At 41.1% G+C, this 17,213-nt stretch overlaps 6 protein-coding genes across 6 annotated transcripts; 3 read left to right on the top strand and 3 right to left on the bottom strand.

The window, feature by feature from the left end:
* Positions 1-1,746: 1,746 nt before the first annotated feature.
* SS1G_13431 (hypothetical protein) lies at positions 1,747-2,768 on the top strand (the record flags this gene model as incomplete). The annotated part of the gene is made up of 4 exons (XM_001585497.1): positions 1,747-1,876; positions 2,300-2,343; positions 2,422-2,590; positions 2,734-2,768. 4 exons carry the CDS (start codon positions 1,747-1,749, stop codon positions 2,766-2,768), a joined length of 378 nt encoding a protein of 125 aa, XP_001585547.1.
* Positions 2,769-3,228: 460 nt separating this feature from the next.
* On the bottom strand, positions 3,229-4,966 carry SS1G_13430 (predicted protein; the record flags this gene model as incomplete). Its single annotated transcript, XM_001585496.1, has 4 exons — positions 3,229-3,494; positions 3,642-3,783; positions 3,911-4,480; positions 4,943-4,966. 4 exons carry the CDS (start codon positions 4,964-4,966, stop codon positions 3,229-3,231), a joined length of 1,002 nt encoding a protein of 333 aa, XP_001585546.1.
* An 814-nt stretch (positions 4,967-5,780) lies between these two features.
* SS1G_13429 (hypothetical protein) lies at positions 5,781-8,533 on the bottom strand (the record flags this gene model as incomplete). Its single annotated transcript, XM_001585495.1, has 3 exons — positions 5,781-6,453; positions 6,517-8,400; positions 8,460-8,533. The coding sequence occupies 3 exons, from the start codon at positions 8,531-8,533 to the stop codon at positions 5,781-5,783; spliced, it is 2,631 nt and encodes an 876-aa protein (XP_001585545.1).
* Positions 8,534-9,454: 921 nt separating this feature from the next.
* On the top strand, positions 9,455-11,174 carry SS1G_13428 (hypothetical protein; the record flags this gene model as incomplete). Its single annotated transcript, XM_001585494.1, has 5 exons — positions 9,455-9,466; positions 9,806-10,204; positions 10,254-10,703; positions 10,752-10,908; positions 10,957-11,174. 5 exons carry the CDS (start codon positions 9,455-9,457, stop codon positions 11,172-11,174), a joined length of 1,236 nt encoding a protein of 411 aa, XP_001585544.1.
* Positions 11,175-12,632: 1,458 nt separating this feature from the next.
* Positions 12,633-13,275, top strand: SS1G_13427 (predicted protein; the record flags this gene model as incomplete). Its single annotated transcript, XM_001585493.1, has 2 exons — positions 12,633-12,695; positions 12,868-13,275. The coding sequence occupies 2 exons, from the start codon at positions 12,633-12,635 to the stop codon at positions 13,273-13,275; spliced, it is 471 nt and encodes a 156-aa protein (XP_001585543.1).
* A 1,334-nt stretch (positions 13,276-14,609) lies between these two features.
* Positions 14,610-16,855, bottom strand: SS1G_13426 (hypothetical protein; the record flags this gene model as incomplete). The annotated part of the gene is made up of 2 exons (XM_001585492.1): positions 14,610-15,974; positions 16,067-16,855. 2 exons carry the CDS (start codon positions 16,853-16,855, stop codon positions 14,610-14,612), a joined length of 2,154 nt encoding a protein of 717 aa, XP_001585542.1.
* Between the last annotated feature and the right edge of the window lie 358 nt (positions 16,856-17,213).

Raw genomic sequence — 17,213 nt, 5'->3', positions numbered from 1 at the left:
CGTGAATTATTGAATCGTGACAGCGTCAAGCAGGGACTTAAGTAATGACAATAATGATATGCAATTCGTAACTAATAGTAGGATATACTAAATGATTGATCTTGAGCACGAAGCTCTATACAAAGGAAATCCATCTTGATTATATAGTCTTTCATGCTTCCATGATTACTAGTGATCCTTCATGATCATTAGTGATCATCTATATCGTGATCCTTAGTGTGTCACACTCAAGAATACTGGGTAAAGTATCTTGTATTAGAAAATACTAAGCTAAGGAGAAAAGAAGAAGGAAAACAAGAGTAGAGAGTTTTCCTATGATTAAATACAAACGGGGCATGCCACGTGACCCGGAGGTGTGAGGCGTCACATAGTGATCCTTAATGATCACTACTGATCATTTGTGATCACGTGCCTTGGTAGTTGTGTAGCCCGTCGTAACATTTCTTTTCAAAAGAGAAAGAAATATATAAATATTAAAAAATAACTTAATAATATATTTTTATAAAATATCATTCAATAACATCGAGTTTTTTTTTACAAATTTAAAAATTCTAAAGAAAATTCTTCAAAAATCTAAAACGTTGTGAAAAATGATGATTTTGACTACAAACAACTCAGGTATGACAAGTCGAAGCCATGCATAATTATCTCATCCAATAGACAACTACATTCGCACTCACAAATTGTGTCATAAATCCAATAACTAAAATACAACCAACCCATCAACAAAGAATCATCCATCATGAATATACAAGACCATTCCCGTATACAGCCATGTATAAATCTCCCCGCCGCCATACATAACCATATATATCCATCACGCAGTACCGGTATCCAACCTATTTCACGCCCTGGCTCAAATCTCAAGATAAGTCCTACAAAGTAGGAAAAAGAGATCAAATAAAAGATTTTCAATGCAGCGCTTCATGCATAGTTAGTTAATCGATCATGAAGACATTAAAAAGAGGCACTCATACATCAAGTATGAAATGCAATGCAAAAGCACGAGTACTCCGTATGTACGTATGGCGATGCAAGATGCAAGATGGGAAATTGGTTGACGGGATGTATGGATGGATTGTTTATCTCTTGAGCTTCCCTAACAACTTTTAATTTTACCCCTTCCTTCATCTTATCGATTATAAGACTTTAAGTAAATATTCAATTGAGGTATAATGCATCGTATATAGTTCTGAAGGCTTTTTTAAAACGCCGATGAGAATTGAGATGTTTGTTGCATGTTTGTACACTCTGTACCAGCAATTTTTGATACCCATCAAGAACATCATCCCATCCATCATCCACTCCAAAAATAGATTATTTCTATCCTATCCTATCCCCACAAACTCGCACAATGACACAGTAACACAAAACAACCCTCATCTCATAAATTACATTACCCCTCCCGAAAATATTCCCGATCACCTCTTCCGTGCCCCTCATCCCCATCCCCACACTCCCCACCGTCCACCATCATCATCATCATAACCATCACCAAAGAAACCCTCTTCAAATCCCACCATATATAAAAATTCCAACTTCAATCTAATCAGCACATACACATATACATACATAACTCATTAACACCCCATCTCCTCCTCGCAAAACTCACTCTCTAAAGCTCTTTAAATCACATCAATATCAATACTGACATCACTATCAAAAATCACAATTCACATTTCCTCTACCCCATCTTCTTTCTCCATCTTCCCTCATACAATACAACAACTATTCCTTACTCCCACAATGGCACCAAAAGGACCCTACAAACTCTGCACCGTCAACAAAGTCCCCGAGAGAGCAAAGATTTTAATCGGAAGAGTGGTTGAGGATGTTAAGGAGGAGTATACGATTGTATATGTTAAGAATGCTGAGAGTGAGTTTAATTTTATGATTTTTTTAATATTTCTTGTTTATCTTTGGCTGTCCGGTTCTTTTATGTTCTGTTTGTTGGGTGCTGTGGGTGGGAGTTGTGGTTTGAAGTAGAAAGGGAGAGGATGAGGAAGAGGAAGAGAAGGAAACTGATCTTTGGGTTTGGGGTTTTGGTATGAGATTGGATGAGTAGTCCGATCTGGTGAGTTTTCCAGTACCTACTACCCCGTCGGTTCAAGTGAAGTCTCACTCCTGCAATCACCAATCATCAGAGTTACAGACCATATCAGATCCTCATTTCTATCATACAGAACGAGGATTTGACGAAATCCTCAAACTTGAGGAAGAAAATAGCACATAAATCAAACTCAAACAACGACTCGAGAAACTTAACACAAATACTAACACCTCTCTCTCACAGGAATAGAAGACGTAAAAGCAATGGTCGAAGAGCAACAACCAGATGTCCTAGTATGTCTCCATTCCCTCCTACTCCCCCCTTCTCCCCTCCCCTCCCCAAATCCCACCACCTAACCTCCCCCCCTCTAGTTCGTAGCCTCAATGTGGACACCCACCGAATCCAGCGAAATCCAATCGATCGCCCAATCCACCAGACCCGGTATCAAAACCATGGCTATACCGCATGGATTACAAGTAGAGAAGGGCCCTGATGCTGTTGTGGAGTTTTTGAAGGAGAAATGGCCGGGGCTTGTTGATAGTGAGTTTTTTCTATAGTTTTTTTTTCGAATTTTTGAGGTTTGGGTTCTGGGTTTGGGTTTGGGTTTTGAGTTTTGAGTTGTGGGAGGGTAATGGGGATTAAGTGAGGGCTGGTGAATGGTGCTGATTCTTTTTGAAGATTAGGAATTGGATTGAAATTTGATTTGGGGAGGAATTGAGAGAGGTGGAGGAGGATAGTAAGAGGATGGGATTATTCATTTCATCATACCGATGTATGAGTAGAGGATATATAGGATGAGAATTCATCAATATAAAATGTAGATGGTGTTTGTTATATATAAATTTGTACACACAACCGGAGAAAATACAAGGGTAAAATGTTGAAATGATATCTAGCTTTGGAATATTTTACTGAAGATAGAAAGATCATTTGTAATGGCATGTTATAGCGAGTATATTCGTTTGTAAAATTATCATCTATCCCATCTATATCCCATTCCCAATCCTAATCCCAATCCCAATTCATACAAACAAGTCCGGTCTACCAATCCAGACCCGAAAAGATTCTAGCTGTATATCATTTATTTATCAATCATTGCATCCTCATCTTCCCTTCTCTGCTCCTGCCTTCCCTCAACTTCCCTTTCTTCCCCTTCCTATCTCATCCCAAATCAACAACTAAACCTTTAATCCCTCATTTAAATCTTCATTCCCCCCTTCTTCATACCTTATCCCATGATCCCCAAACCTCATCCTACCTTCTCCAAATCTCATCTTGCCCTCTCTTTCCCCTCTAGCTTCCTTCAGAGCCCCATTAACCATGACTACAAAAAGCGTTATCAAAATAGCCATAAACACAATCGCTACAAAGCATCCCCTTTTACGATGTTTACTATCTGAGGAGGCTTTTGAGGAGGAAAATCGGACGCAACAATTGTTGTGGCCTGGTTGGGTTGTTAGTTCATATTGAGGGAGAAAATTATTGGAACAAAAAGGGAGAAGAGATAGAGATGGAGAAAAGAGTAGCAAGAAAAGATAAGAATAAAGAAGGTAAGAGAGACAAGGAAGGGAAATTAAAAAAGGCAATATACCATTCATAACCAGCGCCTCCTCCATATCCCTCGATGCATCCGTAAACGTAACACAGCAATTTTGTCTAATCCGCTGATTTTCACCTCGTGTACCTGTAGCGGCATTTGCAGTCCTCAATCTACGTAACTCTTCATTTTCCAACTACATTATGCCTTATTAGCTTGTCTTCTTCCCCTATTTCCCTCCTCTTCATACCACACTACCGAAATAAAAAGAACGCTTCTCTAAGAAAAAATAAGTAAAACAAAAAGGAAAGACAAAAACTCACTAGCAACCTCCCAATGCTTTCTTCCAACCTCTCCATTCTCCTTTCCAATCCCTTAACAATCATCAATCCACTAGCTCCCTCTCTGTCCTCTACCGTCTCATCACCCCCAGAAGTAGTAGTAGCCACCCCCCAAAGTTCTACTCCACTACTTCCACTTACATTACTCGCCAGTGTCCTCGTACTAGGTGTTGGACGAGGCGTGCTAGAGCGGGAATGAAAGGATGGGGGTGCGGACTCGATATACTGTCCGTTGTTGTACGAGGGAAATGGTGTTGTGCCATTCGTTCCTCCTGTCGCTCCTGCTCCATTTCCGCTTCCATTAAAGTAATTCGAAGTACCGGAAAAGGAAGAGATTAACGCTTGACTGGGCTGATTTTGTCCATTTAAATGTGCAAGCTGACTCGAATGGAAGGAAGGCGGAGGAGTGCGTGATGATATGCTGGTAATGGATGTGCGATGAGAAGAAGAGGTGGAGGTGCGAACGGATGAAGGGGTACCGGAATTGTAGTTGTAAGAGGGGTTATTTATTAAATCGAGGAGGATTGGTGGGGAGGATGAGCTGTTGGGGAGCTGTGGGAGATGGGTTAGTGAGCTTTTGATTGAATGAGGGTTAGAGAGATGGGGCGGATGCGTGACGATGGATAGATTGAGAAAGGGTATACAAGATGCTGTGCATTGTGAAGATGATAAAAGGCATATGGAAATTGAAATGCCAACCAACGAGGATAAAGTTCCATATATCAAACCGGGAAATACATTAACGTGCAGAGACGTAGACTCAAGCACAAAACAGTAAGAGAAAACACACAATCCAAGGAATAGCCCGTCCCGTACAATCGACTAACTCTGATTCATAGACATCTACCAAACCCAAACAAAAGAAACAAAATCAACACAAAAAGAAAAACACAAGTACAATCCGTAGTCTCCGGTCCCCAATCCCACAGAAACACAACAGCCACTCCTCTCCAACCCCAATCTCCAACCTTCCATACATCACCCAACCAAAAACAAAACTAAGAATCAACTTACAGCTTCAAATCGCGAGCGATTCATCTTCAAGCCTTCCAATCTTCCACTTCAATCTTCCCACTTTCCACTCTTCACTCAACCTTTTCCGCGTACCTGAAAGATCGTACCTTACAGTTCCTACCTAAAACAGTGGACCAAACTCAATATCACCTCCTCTCCAAAATACCTAGTAACCTAACCTTGAAAATCGTACGTGTATATTTTACTCATCAATCTTCAAATAAAGCTCAATTTAACAACGAATAACAACAATGACAATGAAATCAACCAGCAATGATGACAGACGCTTCTCTATTGTTTCTGCCTAAAACTCAAGCCGAGGAACACCGTTCATACATATACTCGGCAGTAAAGAAAGTAAATACAAACACACGCCAGATGCGCCGCGTCATCAATAAGCAATAAAGAGTCAATTTGAGTTCATGAACAAATGGCATTTCGTCCCATTATTGTGGCTGTAAACAGTATGTGGAGGTTCAAATTTGTCTACTTATCAATTGCTGCTTAATTATTGGCTGAGCCGCGGCCTGACAAGCATGTGTTAATCATGTGATTAGTGGGGTTGTATCTAGGCAGAAGCATTTCGGATTGATGTATTCCACACCTATATATATGAAATATGAATGATTGAAGCAGACCAAAAATTGGTTTGAGAAGGTAATGTCATATGTAAATCGTAGCTTAAGTAGATATTGTATCTATATGTTGCAATATCTGAGATGCCATATTGGCTGATGAGTGTTTGCTAAATGTTAGTTTGAGCCCTTCCAGCCCGGCAAAATATACATTGTCGTAAGCAATAATAACAAACTTCCTTCAATATCCGTACCATATCATTTCACAATCTAGCAGTCGTCTTCATTTTTTCTTCACGCTCTCCACAGACAATCCTTTTGGTCCATCTAATCTCTTCCCAATCTGTCACTCTCACATTAATAATATGCAACAACCAAGATCCATTTTTGACATCCTTCTTCAATCTTCCCAAACATCTTGTCATCAACGTTTCGCTTGACTCGATGAAGACTTTACTCTCACTCTCTGCTAGACCAGTGGTCTTGAAGTTTGCTAGAATGCCCTTGGCAAATGGCGGACGATCATGAAACAGGTCTGCGAATTGAAAATGCTGCTTGGTAGTACCAGGTTCTCGGGATGAGAAATTGACACGCGCGAAGAGTTCAACAATTGCATCCTGACCTAATGCATTACATCGACCCCCCTCTCTCAGCATCTCACCAATCCGGAAACAGACACGAAGAATGGTTTGGGATGATAATCCATTGACTGGGCATCGATCTTGAACTAATGGGGGAAACTTTGGGCGAGCGAATGGTGTTAGAGGTAGATATTCATGACTATCATCAAGCCATATTTTTGATAAATTAGTTTGAACGGTCGCAATAGACGAAGGCGATTTTTCGGAGGCTTTCTCTTTCAGTGAAGGGGCAAGAATCTCTGTATGCTGAGGAATTGGAGTTTTGATTGACTCCATGGTTGTTGATTTTATATATCTGAAGATTTAAAATTAGTTGATCCATTCACACATGACATATTTTATAGAGCATGTAACTTACCTCCAATCAGCATCTTCGTTTGTTGCTGGTGGCTTAGAGGGACTAGACAGATCAGTAGATTGTACCCGAGGTAGTTTACCAGAACCAGACCCTCGAGAAGTGGGGGATGAGAATTGAAGAGTATTATCGTATACTTCCCTATCAGTATCATCACCATCTCGCGGAAGTGTCAAACTTGGTGGTGGCTCGAATGTTTCTACAACACCTCGTACTTGACTTGTTTCTGCAAGTCGAAACATTTCTTCCTCCAAATCTGCATCCATTGGGTAATCATCCTCCTCATCCACTAGAACGGGTGAAGACGCAGGATGGGTGACTCCTTGCAGAGGATTGGTGGTAGGATTCGAGCGTGTCATGTTTGTGCATGCAAGGCCAGCCTTATATGGTACGAAAGGTGGGAGTGATTCCATCGCAGTGCCTTTCGCGATGTGACTTTCAGTAGAGGTTTCTGGTACAGCAGGATCTGTAACTAATGCTAGCAGATCATCGTCATCAATATCATCGTCGAAGTCATCGCTGTCGAAGTAATCTTGGGGCTCATTCGTGGGCACTGACTCGCTATCACCAATATTTAATTGTTCAGCTTGAATGTCCGCCTGATGTCTTTCAAACGTTGTCATCGGCGGAAGTATTGTTGAGTCTTGAGGAGTCTCTGCATGTGCCTGTTCTTGCTCGGAACTTGTGCTTGGCAGGTGAGCATATACTTGTGGTTTGTGTTTTTGCAAATCGGGACTCATACCGCTGAGCTGGTTAAATTCATTGTTGTTAACCGTAGGTGGTCCTTGCTGAAATTGCTGTCTATCAATACCATCGACAACAACTTCATCCGAAACATTTTTCAATGCTCCGACCCTAGTGGCCGTAGAGATGTACTCAGGCGGCTTTGATGAACACTCAACATGATCTGGAATGTGCTGCATAGCAGGTGTTATTGCAGTTGTTGGGTGGGAGTGAAATCCGGATACGTTAGGACAAGTAACCTCAGAATCACTACTTTCGGGCAATTGCTTTGGAATCCATAAAGCCTCTTCGAAAAATGAACCACTTGACATGTGCCCATAGTCCGTCAAAGGTTGATTTGGTTCTTCAAAGACGTGTCCATCATGATACTGATCCAAGGCTACATGACTACCTGCTGTTTTGCTTGCAACTATTGGCTGATTTGCCGATGGATTCTCATCGCGAGGTACATGTTTGAAGGCTGCCAATTTCTGTAGAGTTGTACTTGCTATTCCGTTGGAATTAAGTTTCAGCTGCTCCTCGGTTGTTGTAAAACCTTGTAGTCGATTAATAGATTGCGATTGCTCTCTTGAGTGCTTTGAGGTGAAGGAAGGTAGTGATGGTTTAGTAATGGTCAAGCTCTCAAATAATTCCGAAGATTTCTTCCGCTTGCTAACCATACCACAAGACACTCTCTTCTTAGACCTTTTATGAGTTTCAGATGGTGTAGTAAATTGAGAGACAGAAGGCCCATCATTTAATTCGCTGGATAAATCTCGAAGACCTTCACTGGCAGATATTGATTGTACTCTGGAAGGGATTTTGAATATGGGTTGCGTTCCTTTCGTGTGAATTTTTCTCCTCTTCGGTGAAGATACCTCCAATTGTTCAAAATCACAGACTTCCGCCAGACCTTTATTAGGCAATACTGAACTGGGTGATGTTTTCGCACGGCCATTCTTTGAGCGTGATTTCGGTAGCTTTTTACCACCTGGAGTCGGAAGACTTGTACTCTCATCTTTAAGATCGTAGATATCGGTATTGCGCAAAGTTTTCAATGGATCAATTTTTCGCGTTAAAGGTAATACTGAGTTGATATTATTTGTATGCCCATGGTTGATTGGAGTAAAGGATGAAGTTGGGTGCATTGGTGTTCCTGGCGCACTGTTCCGAGATGTGGTATTAGTATCAAGCAATTAAATTATGGCAAAGCTTAAACAAACATATATGTCACATCTTCTTGACTTCTTCCTACTCTCGAAGATTCTTCTTCTTTCCGACCTTGATAATGCGCCATCTTGACCGCAATTCAATTCGTCAAAACATCCCTTAACACATCGCTCTCACCATTCACACCATCCCCTTCATGCCCCCTCCTTTACGACTTCCCCTTTGCTTCACGTCATCAATGGCGAATTGGTAAACAATTGAGTATGGATAAATTAACAGTATATTGATATATTTATATGTTCATATGTTGAGTTCAATTGAAAAGGTAAGAGTTTTCAGATACAGATATAAAAAGTGAGATGAGGGGTAAGATCGAGGTTGAAAGTGAATAAAGATAAAGCTGCAGCTAGGTGACTCTAGCTCCAGGTCTTAAAACGGGTGTATAGAGCCTAAGGCTTACAAGATGTGGTTACTAAAAGAGACGTCCCGCCCCGCTCTACTAGCCTAATTTAGCGGACCAAAGCTCCCTTCACTTGTGATAAGGAGTATCAATCATCACATGAGAGATAATTGCGACCCAACAAACCCTTCCTTCACTCAAAACAATAAAACAAGAAACAAGAAACAAGAAAAATATTGAACCCATCTCTGCACTTTGGGACAACACTCCGCTCACTTAATATTCATTCACTCACACACACTCGTCGCCGAGCCAACTTGACTTCCTTTACTTCACTGATATACTGTACTACTAAAAGCATCCAAAATCCCCCTCAAGCAACCCCACCTTCCACATTAAGACGTGGCAGGAGGGTAGTTGACGAAATATCTGATAACCTTCTCGACAACTCATACTACATTTGGAACTCTTCAAATCAACATTATCCGCATCCACTTATTCGTTGTTATCCTCTGGTTATATTTGATTGACTTCTTTACTCTATTATTGGTCTCTTCTTAAGCAGTATTGCGGCAGAGCTTGTAGTGAAGCCAACCCTTTCATAGGTAGTCAACAGTCAAGGATTCTAACCTAGATTTGAGAGGCAATATGTTTTCTTCGGTCAGTACTCCATGGCATTTTATACTCCCGATTCTTGATTTCTTTTCCTTTCTTCACCTCCCCATGTATCCCATTCTTGTCTACTCATATCACGAGATTATGGGGACATATTTGTGATTCGTGACTTTTATGCGACTGATGTCCCTCTGTAACGGCAGGCATGGTGGTAGGTCTACCAAGAGGGAACTTCAACGCAACAATGCAGGATCTTATACTGCATCTTACATTCCTTCTGAACCTCAATCCGATGATTTCCATAGGGTTCATGTCGGGAACCTTCTTTTTGACAGACTAAAACCTACAAAGACTGAAGAACTAATACATGTTCACCGTAAACAGAAGAAACCATACTCAGCAGTCACAGTCGCCATCGAGCGTCTCACAAGCGAGCAGTATGATGATGATGATTTTGGTGGCATTCCAGAGTTGGTGGAAGTGATCAAAATTCAATCTACAGGTCCTACAGAAGCTTCTAGGGCTATTCGAAAGAAGCTCAAGTATGGTAATGTGCATCGTCAGATTCGAGCTTTAGAAATTCTGGACGGTCTTATCCAGAATGCTGGTCCAAGATTTCAGCGTACTTTTGCCGATGAAGCTTTACTCGAGCGTCTACGTATCTGTGGTACTTCAGATCTTTCGGACCCTGCAGTGAAAGCTAAATGCAAGGAACTTTTCAGGAACTGGTCTGTTGAATTTGCAGAAGTTAGTGGAATGGAGGAGGTTCGCGGTCTTTACAAGGTGTGTATCATTTGAAAGCTTCTATACCTCTTGCTAACACAATTTGAAGCAATTACCTCGTACCAAGAAGATTGTCACTCAAGATAGATCAAAAGTTCTCCGTGAAACAGAGGAAAATCCCTTCCAAGATGATGAAATTGAGGAACCTCCTACGCCTGTCACTCCCCAAGCTGCTTCATCTCAAGCTGGTCCTTCTCACTCTAGACAAAGCTCTGTAACAACATCTACAAGAGAACGAGCATCCTCAATAATGTCAGGGTCTGTTAAGAAGTCTAAGAAGGATAAAGAAAAGGACAAGAAGAAGAAGCCCAAGCCATTCAACCTAGAAGCTGAGAAGGAAGGAATGAAAGCCGCTATTGCAGAATCAGCTGTTTCCTCCACCAACCTTTTGAACGCGTTAAGACATATCAATCGAGAGAAAGAGCGAATTTCTGAGAATAAAACCGCTTTACAGCATTTTGATAATTGTAAACTTCTCCGTAGAAAGATCCTACGATATGTAAGTTTATTATGGTTGCGAATTATACTACGCTAACATTTTTATTAGATTCAACATGTTGAGGCCGAAGAATGGCTTGGAGGACTTCTTCATGCAAACGATGAATTGGTTAATGCTTTAATGACATTTGAACAGCTTGATAGATCAATTGATGCTGATAGTGATTCTGATGATGACATGGCTGAGCAGGCTCATCTCTACAGAAGTATGATTTCCTCTTCGCAATACACGAATATCAACTAATATCATATAGTGGCGGAACGAAATAAAACCGAACGTAGAGGTAGTGATGCAACACAACAACTTGCTGGTCTTTCTATTGGCACTAAGAGTCCGATCAGCCCTGTTAAAACCTCCCATCGTCCCGCACCACCGACTCCTGTTCAGCCTACACATCCTCCAGTACCAGAGTCAGAGGAGGAGGAAGATGATGAGAATGATCCTTTTGCTGATCGTAATGCTTTTGATTGATCATGATTGTCACATCTTGCATCGTGTAACACCACCCGGTGTGGTAGATTGTTGTAGTTTGGAAGAGATGACTCTAGGCTTCCGAGACGGTGGGGCAAATGTTGTTGTATTAGCACGGTTCATACGCGGAGGAGTATTTGTTCAGTGCGGTGTGCTGAGTTATTCTTGGCGTCGATGAGTATCAAGGATGTGTTCAATGATGAAGGATGAAGTATCAAGGATGAATGAATAATGAATCATGGATGGAAGAAGCTGGATATGAAAATATGAAGTGTAGTAAAATGCATCGTTGAAAATCATGATTAGTTTTGCTACTCGACATAAAATCTTACATAAGTCTCACTTCGTGTTACGACGGCTATCTTCTACGCTGCGTCACATGACTAAACCAAGGTAGCGTGATTAAGTCACGTTATGGACCGCTGCGCGGTCCTGACTAGCCATAGGCATGAAGGTCTATATAATCAAGATGGATTTCCTTTGTATAGAGCTTCGTGCTCAAGATCAATCATTTAGTATACTCTACTATTAGTTACGAATTGCATATCATTATTGTCACTACTTTAAGTCCCTGCTTGACGCCTAGTTATAAACCACCTCGAGAGCCTAGAGCACTTCCACGTGATCTAGACAGCAAACCTCGTAACACTTAGGCAGCCGCTGCCTCCAGTACAGTATCGTTACACTTTCCATTCCTGTAACTTTTGAACAAAAATTATTAAAAAAAATAAAATCTATATTTTCTTTTACAAAAGAATATTTATACAATTAATTATTTTATTCTAAAATCACAATTGATTTTAGTATCTTAATTTTTGTAAAGAATATATTTGTCACGATTCACCATTAGGATTGATGGTGTTACGATGGTAGCAAACTGTAACGATACTGTACTGGAGGCAGCGGCTGCCTAAGGCTTCATCTGGTTAATAGTTGTGGGTTAAGGCTTTATCACTGGTCTTCACTTGGAAGTGAAGTCGTTACTAGATCAAGTAGAATGTAGGTAAACTAATTGATAACTAAGTTGAGCACAAAGCTCCTTAACTACGAGACTAAATGAATGTTTATATACCCTATATCACCTTTTGAGGACCTCTGGGACCCTAAGGTCCAAAAGGTCCTCGAGGTCACGTGAATTAATGAATCGTGACAGTCTGATTGATAGTGGTGGGTTAAGGCTTTATCACTGGTATTCACTTGGAAGTGAATTCGTTACTAGATCAAGTAGAATGTAGGTAAACTAATTGATAACTAAGTTGAGCACGAAGCTCCTTAACTACGAGACTAAATGAATGTTTATATACCCTATATCATCTTTTGAGGACCTCGGGGACCCTAAGGTCCAAAAGGTCCTCGAGGTCACGTGAATTAATGAATCGTGACACAGAGCTCTACTGATCTCGCTGTTGTGCTCTAGATGTGAAGCCTGATAACGTATTCATTGATTGGTTTGTTAATATGGAAACTAAATTCTGCCTCGAAAAGGTGCAATTGGGCGATTTAGATTGTGCTTTGAAACTCGTAGGTAGGAATCTTCTAAACCATAAGATAGGAAACGTGATGTGGCAAAGTCCAGAAGGACAACTGGGGAGGGGAATAGGAAAGCATTCGGAGGTGTTTTCTTTCGGGCTTTTGGTGAGTCAACCCTTCAATTCCTACGGAATCCCATTCTCTAACAATATGGTTCTTTCAGTGTCTTTTTGTGCTCACAGGTGTGGAATCATATCATCCCGACTTCGAAAGTCTCCCTATAGAACCAGAGCGGGTAATCTTACACAAATTGCTATCAAACTTCGGGCCGCTTCCAGATGTACTCGTAAAGCATGTTGATGATGAGAAAGGAGGCGAGCTCTTGAAGGATCTTTGGAAAATGATTGAGGAGGATGAGGAGCGAGCTGAAGGGTATGAGCCTTTTGAGCAATGGACTGAGATTGATTATCCCAATCTCAATGAAGATGCGAAAAGGTTGATACTGAGGATGACGAATCTGGATCCTGGAAAGAGGGCGGAGATGGCTGATATTATGACAGATCCTTATTGGGATGGGGTTGGTTCTGAGGGTATTTTTGGGGCTGAAGAATGTTTTAAAGATGAATCATGAATGATGCAAATTAATGGTTTAATTTATGATAATGAAATGACTATTCTGTAGCGAGGATTATAAACTGATGTATTAGTTGATAAAATGGAAAGTTTTTCTCAAAAGCTACTATTTGACGGTGAGTTTATATGCTACCGGGCCCTGGTAGTATCGTATCTTTGTAGAGCAGAGAAAGTGGTGCTAGCCATGTGTCAGGAACCAAAGTATATACCTCACTATATATAGCTAAAAATTGAATGCTTTACAAGAACGACGTCCATTTTACAGAACAATTTTCCTTAGAGTTAAAACAAGCAACACAAATTTGAGCCGATCTACATAATCGGTAGAAGTAAGTCTTCCCGAGCCTCACGTGACACCAAAGAACACATTCCACAGCATCCCTACCCCACACCACCAACCAATCACACCCACCCCTTTCTCATCCTCCTACATATTCATTTAAATTCTGAAAACCCCTTGACTGTAACGGTCATAAGCCCAAGACGAGCCCACACTCCCAATTCTTCCACTCAAAAATCTCAATCTAACGATTGAAGCTACCAACAGTGCCCAGTCCGAACACCGCGGTGACAGTCCACTCGTGCGGGAAACCCACGATGCTGGTGTTGTCTTGAGCAATGAAGATGATTTCTTGAGGGAGGTTTCACTCTGCAGAGAGCTCTTCACCTTAGTGTGGCGGTATTGAATTACATTTGTTGTGTGGTTTGGAGAGGGGATTTGGGTTGGGTCTCTACTTTTGCAGTTTTATTTTTGGTCTCTTTGGCCTTTTGCGATTTTTGAGACTTTTTGATTGGCTGTGTGAAGGATGATATTGATGATTCATGAGTTCTTGAATTTCTTTTAATGATTTTTTGAAGTTATCGCCAGTTTCGCTTACTAGACCCACTTTGGTTTGGTGCTGTTGCTTTCTTCCCCGACCACTACTCATATTCCGAATTTTTGCTACAGGTATGGAATTGCACACGTTTGCACTTTATACTAGTCTTTTAAAGTCATTTGATACCGAATCTGACTGAAAAGTATCTACGCATCTTTTACAAAGTCCTATTAAGAAGTAACCCTGTATGTAAATTTGGTATCGCTGATTCCAGACCAAGAATAGACTCAACATTGTATGATGCCTTGCTGCTTCGTATACCTATCATTCAAGGCTTCATGCTCATAAAGTCACTTTCTGCCAATACAACAGTTCATTTTAAAACATATCAAATTTATATCTTTTTAGAACAATGAGTCTTTGAAGGGCAAATTTTATATTCCATTGCGATGCAATACTTTACTACACTATGGTGCTTTTGAACCGAATACTAATCATTCACCACCACCTTCATTCAACCTTCCAAAAGCTTACTAGGGTCCTCATCCCCTATAAGTATTTTCACAGCCTGCACGGTAATCTCCAAAACCTGCTGATCTCTCGATTTCTTTAAACATTCTTTCAGAGATTCCAGTCCGGAATTCTCCTTCACCCTTTGAATTCCCCTTTCCCCAACTTTGTTTGGTGCCGTCAATATATTGAGTATGCAAACTACACCTCTGTGTCTTAATTCTTCCAAGTCTTCAGTACACAAGGCTAACAAGAGATTGACTCCTCTTTCTCTTTCAAGAATTGCGGTTACTGCAGTATCCCATTCTGTAAGACTTGCCAAAGCACCTCCTGCTGCCCTTCTTGTAGGGAGGTCTTCGGCATCAGTTAGAGCTAATAGGATATGTGTACGATTTGAGGCTTGTTTGCTACCGTCTGAGAATTTTGCGACTCCTTCTGGAGATTGCATGAGGTTGCAGATAAGCTCCACTGTTGCACGCGTCACCAGAGTATTACGGGAAAGAAGTAATTCCTCAATTTGTGACCAGGCCTGTCGGATGATCGAATTACGGGCTAAGTCATCTGTAGAAGCAAGGTTTGTCAAGGCCAGAAGAGATTCGAAGACGGGTAAGAGATCGCGGTGCTCGACAGTTGGATCATCCTCAAGGAGAAGAAGAAGAGGTTTAATGGCTGAAACAAGTGAAAGAGGATTGGCACCACCAAATACATGTAGTGGGTTGGTAGATATGAGAATACGGGCGAGGGCATGAGCTGTGGTTCTTCGAGCTGGAATATTATCTGAGGAGAAGACAGTGTAAGAGTGTAATAAAAGCTTGATTGCACCTTGTTGAGCCATTCGTCCTCGAATTTTGGTTGTTTTGGAGAGCGAGAAGATGATCGACATGACAAGTGTAAGAGATGCTATTGATCCATGCTGACTATGGGTGACAAGAACAGGTACAACACCGGCTTCGAATACATTTTGACATCTCTTGTCAACGTGACTATCGTCATTGAGCGGATCTGGCTTGAGATTCGACTTTGAGGCATTCGCATAAGCTTTTAATTGACTCAATTTCTTTTGTTCTTCGCTTAAAGGTGGTTGGTAGGTTGTAAGATTACTGAGAATACTGAGAGCTCCATAGGTTGTGGGTGATTTGGGCTGAGCGTCATTCAAAGACTTGACAAGGTTGACCAAAAACTCTTTATCTGAAGCCAGGCTCTCCTTGACTTTTGGTTGTAGCGAAGCATAAGCAAGACCTTCAATTGAACTTTGCTGTGATGCATCCGAGAACAGCATCTTCTTCAACATGTCTGAAATATCTTCAATAGTCGGACTAGCAGACTGATATCCTCCTCCAGATTCAGCGGTGGGTGCTGAAGGGATAGCCTTCACTTCTGAGGTCAGTCAGAATAACTGAACAGAGAGGGGCACAATCAAAAGCGGGAAGGAAAATGGCCATGGAATCATGGGATGCATACCTGAATTTTAGCCAAGACAACAGCTGCGAGATTCCTAACTTGTTCAGAATGAATTCGCTGTTGTATGGAGCCATCTTCCGCATTACTATCAATAGGAGACGAAGAGACTTCGGAAACTTTTGGTGGAGTATTGCTGACAATCTCTTCAAGCCATTTTGTACAATGCTTCTGAATAGCTTCCCGACAAGGAGTGTTCATACAAGCAGCACTAAGTAGTTCTAAAGCAGCCTGTTCAACCTTTCGGCTTTTCCATTTCCTCTTCATCAATGCACCAAGGCTAGGAATGAAACCCTCACTAAGAAAAAATGAAGCAATGACATCTGGAACAATGGAAAATATTGATGCTGCAACAGAAAACGCAAGGATCAGATCATCATATGTGCCTTTTGCTACACGATCATAGAAAAAATGAGAAAGATAATCAACGCCTTGTTGTTCCGAAGCTTTAAGATATGCAGAAGTGGTTAGTGTCGCGTGACTTCGAACTGATTGAGATTGTCTCATATCAAGATAACCTAGAATAGTTTCCAAGATATCTTGATCGATCAATTGAAAGAGAGGTTTATGTGGCTCCTTTGATCTTGTTTCTTCGGCGGAATCATCAGTGAGAAGTTTGGTGAGAGTGTTCAACTCCCTGCAAGTATCTTCATCCTCTTGTCCACCCTCGGTTAAACGGGCGAGTAAGAGGAGTGTCTGATCCTCAAGAGAATCATTTGCGGCAGTTGTAGTATGAGGGACACTTGGATCAGTGCCTCGTCTTTCAAAAGATTGATCAAATGGTTTTGACATGGTTGAGAAGTATCACATATGATTGAATTCTAATTGAAATGAAAATGGGGTGATCGGAGATGAAGAAGATGGGAATGTCGGAATTATAAAATGAACCAATGCCCCTCTTGTGAAACACCCTTAGAAGTAAAAACCCCCACATTTAGGTCAAATATGCTACGTCACCTGATCAGGCGTCAAGCAAGGGCGATTTCTAGATTACATACATTCTTTAACCTTAACGTTACCCTGCATGAGGATCTTCCAGCCTTGTTCGAAATTCATTAATTCACTCAGCCTTTAGGAATTTCCATACGAATCACAACTATATCCAGAAATTCACCCTGCGGAAAGGAAAATTAATCTCTAACCTATTCAT

This window comes from Sclerotinia sclerotiorum, genomic scaffold (assembly GCF_000146945.2).
Source record: "Sclerotinia sclerotiorum 1980 UF-70 scaffold_25 genomic scaffold, whole genome shotgun sequence".
In the NCBI taxonomy this organism is placed as follows: domain Eukaryota; kingdom Fungi; phylum Ascomycota; class Leotiomycetes; order Helotiales; family Sclerotiniaceae; genus Sclerotinia; species Sclerotinia sclerotiorum.
This window is presented reverse-complemented; position numbering and strand designations above follow the sequence as displayed.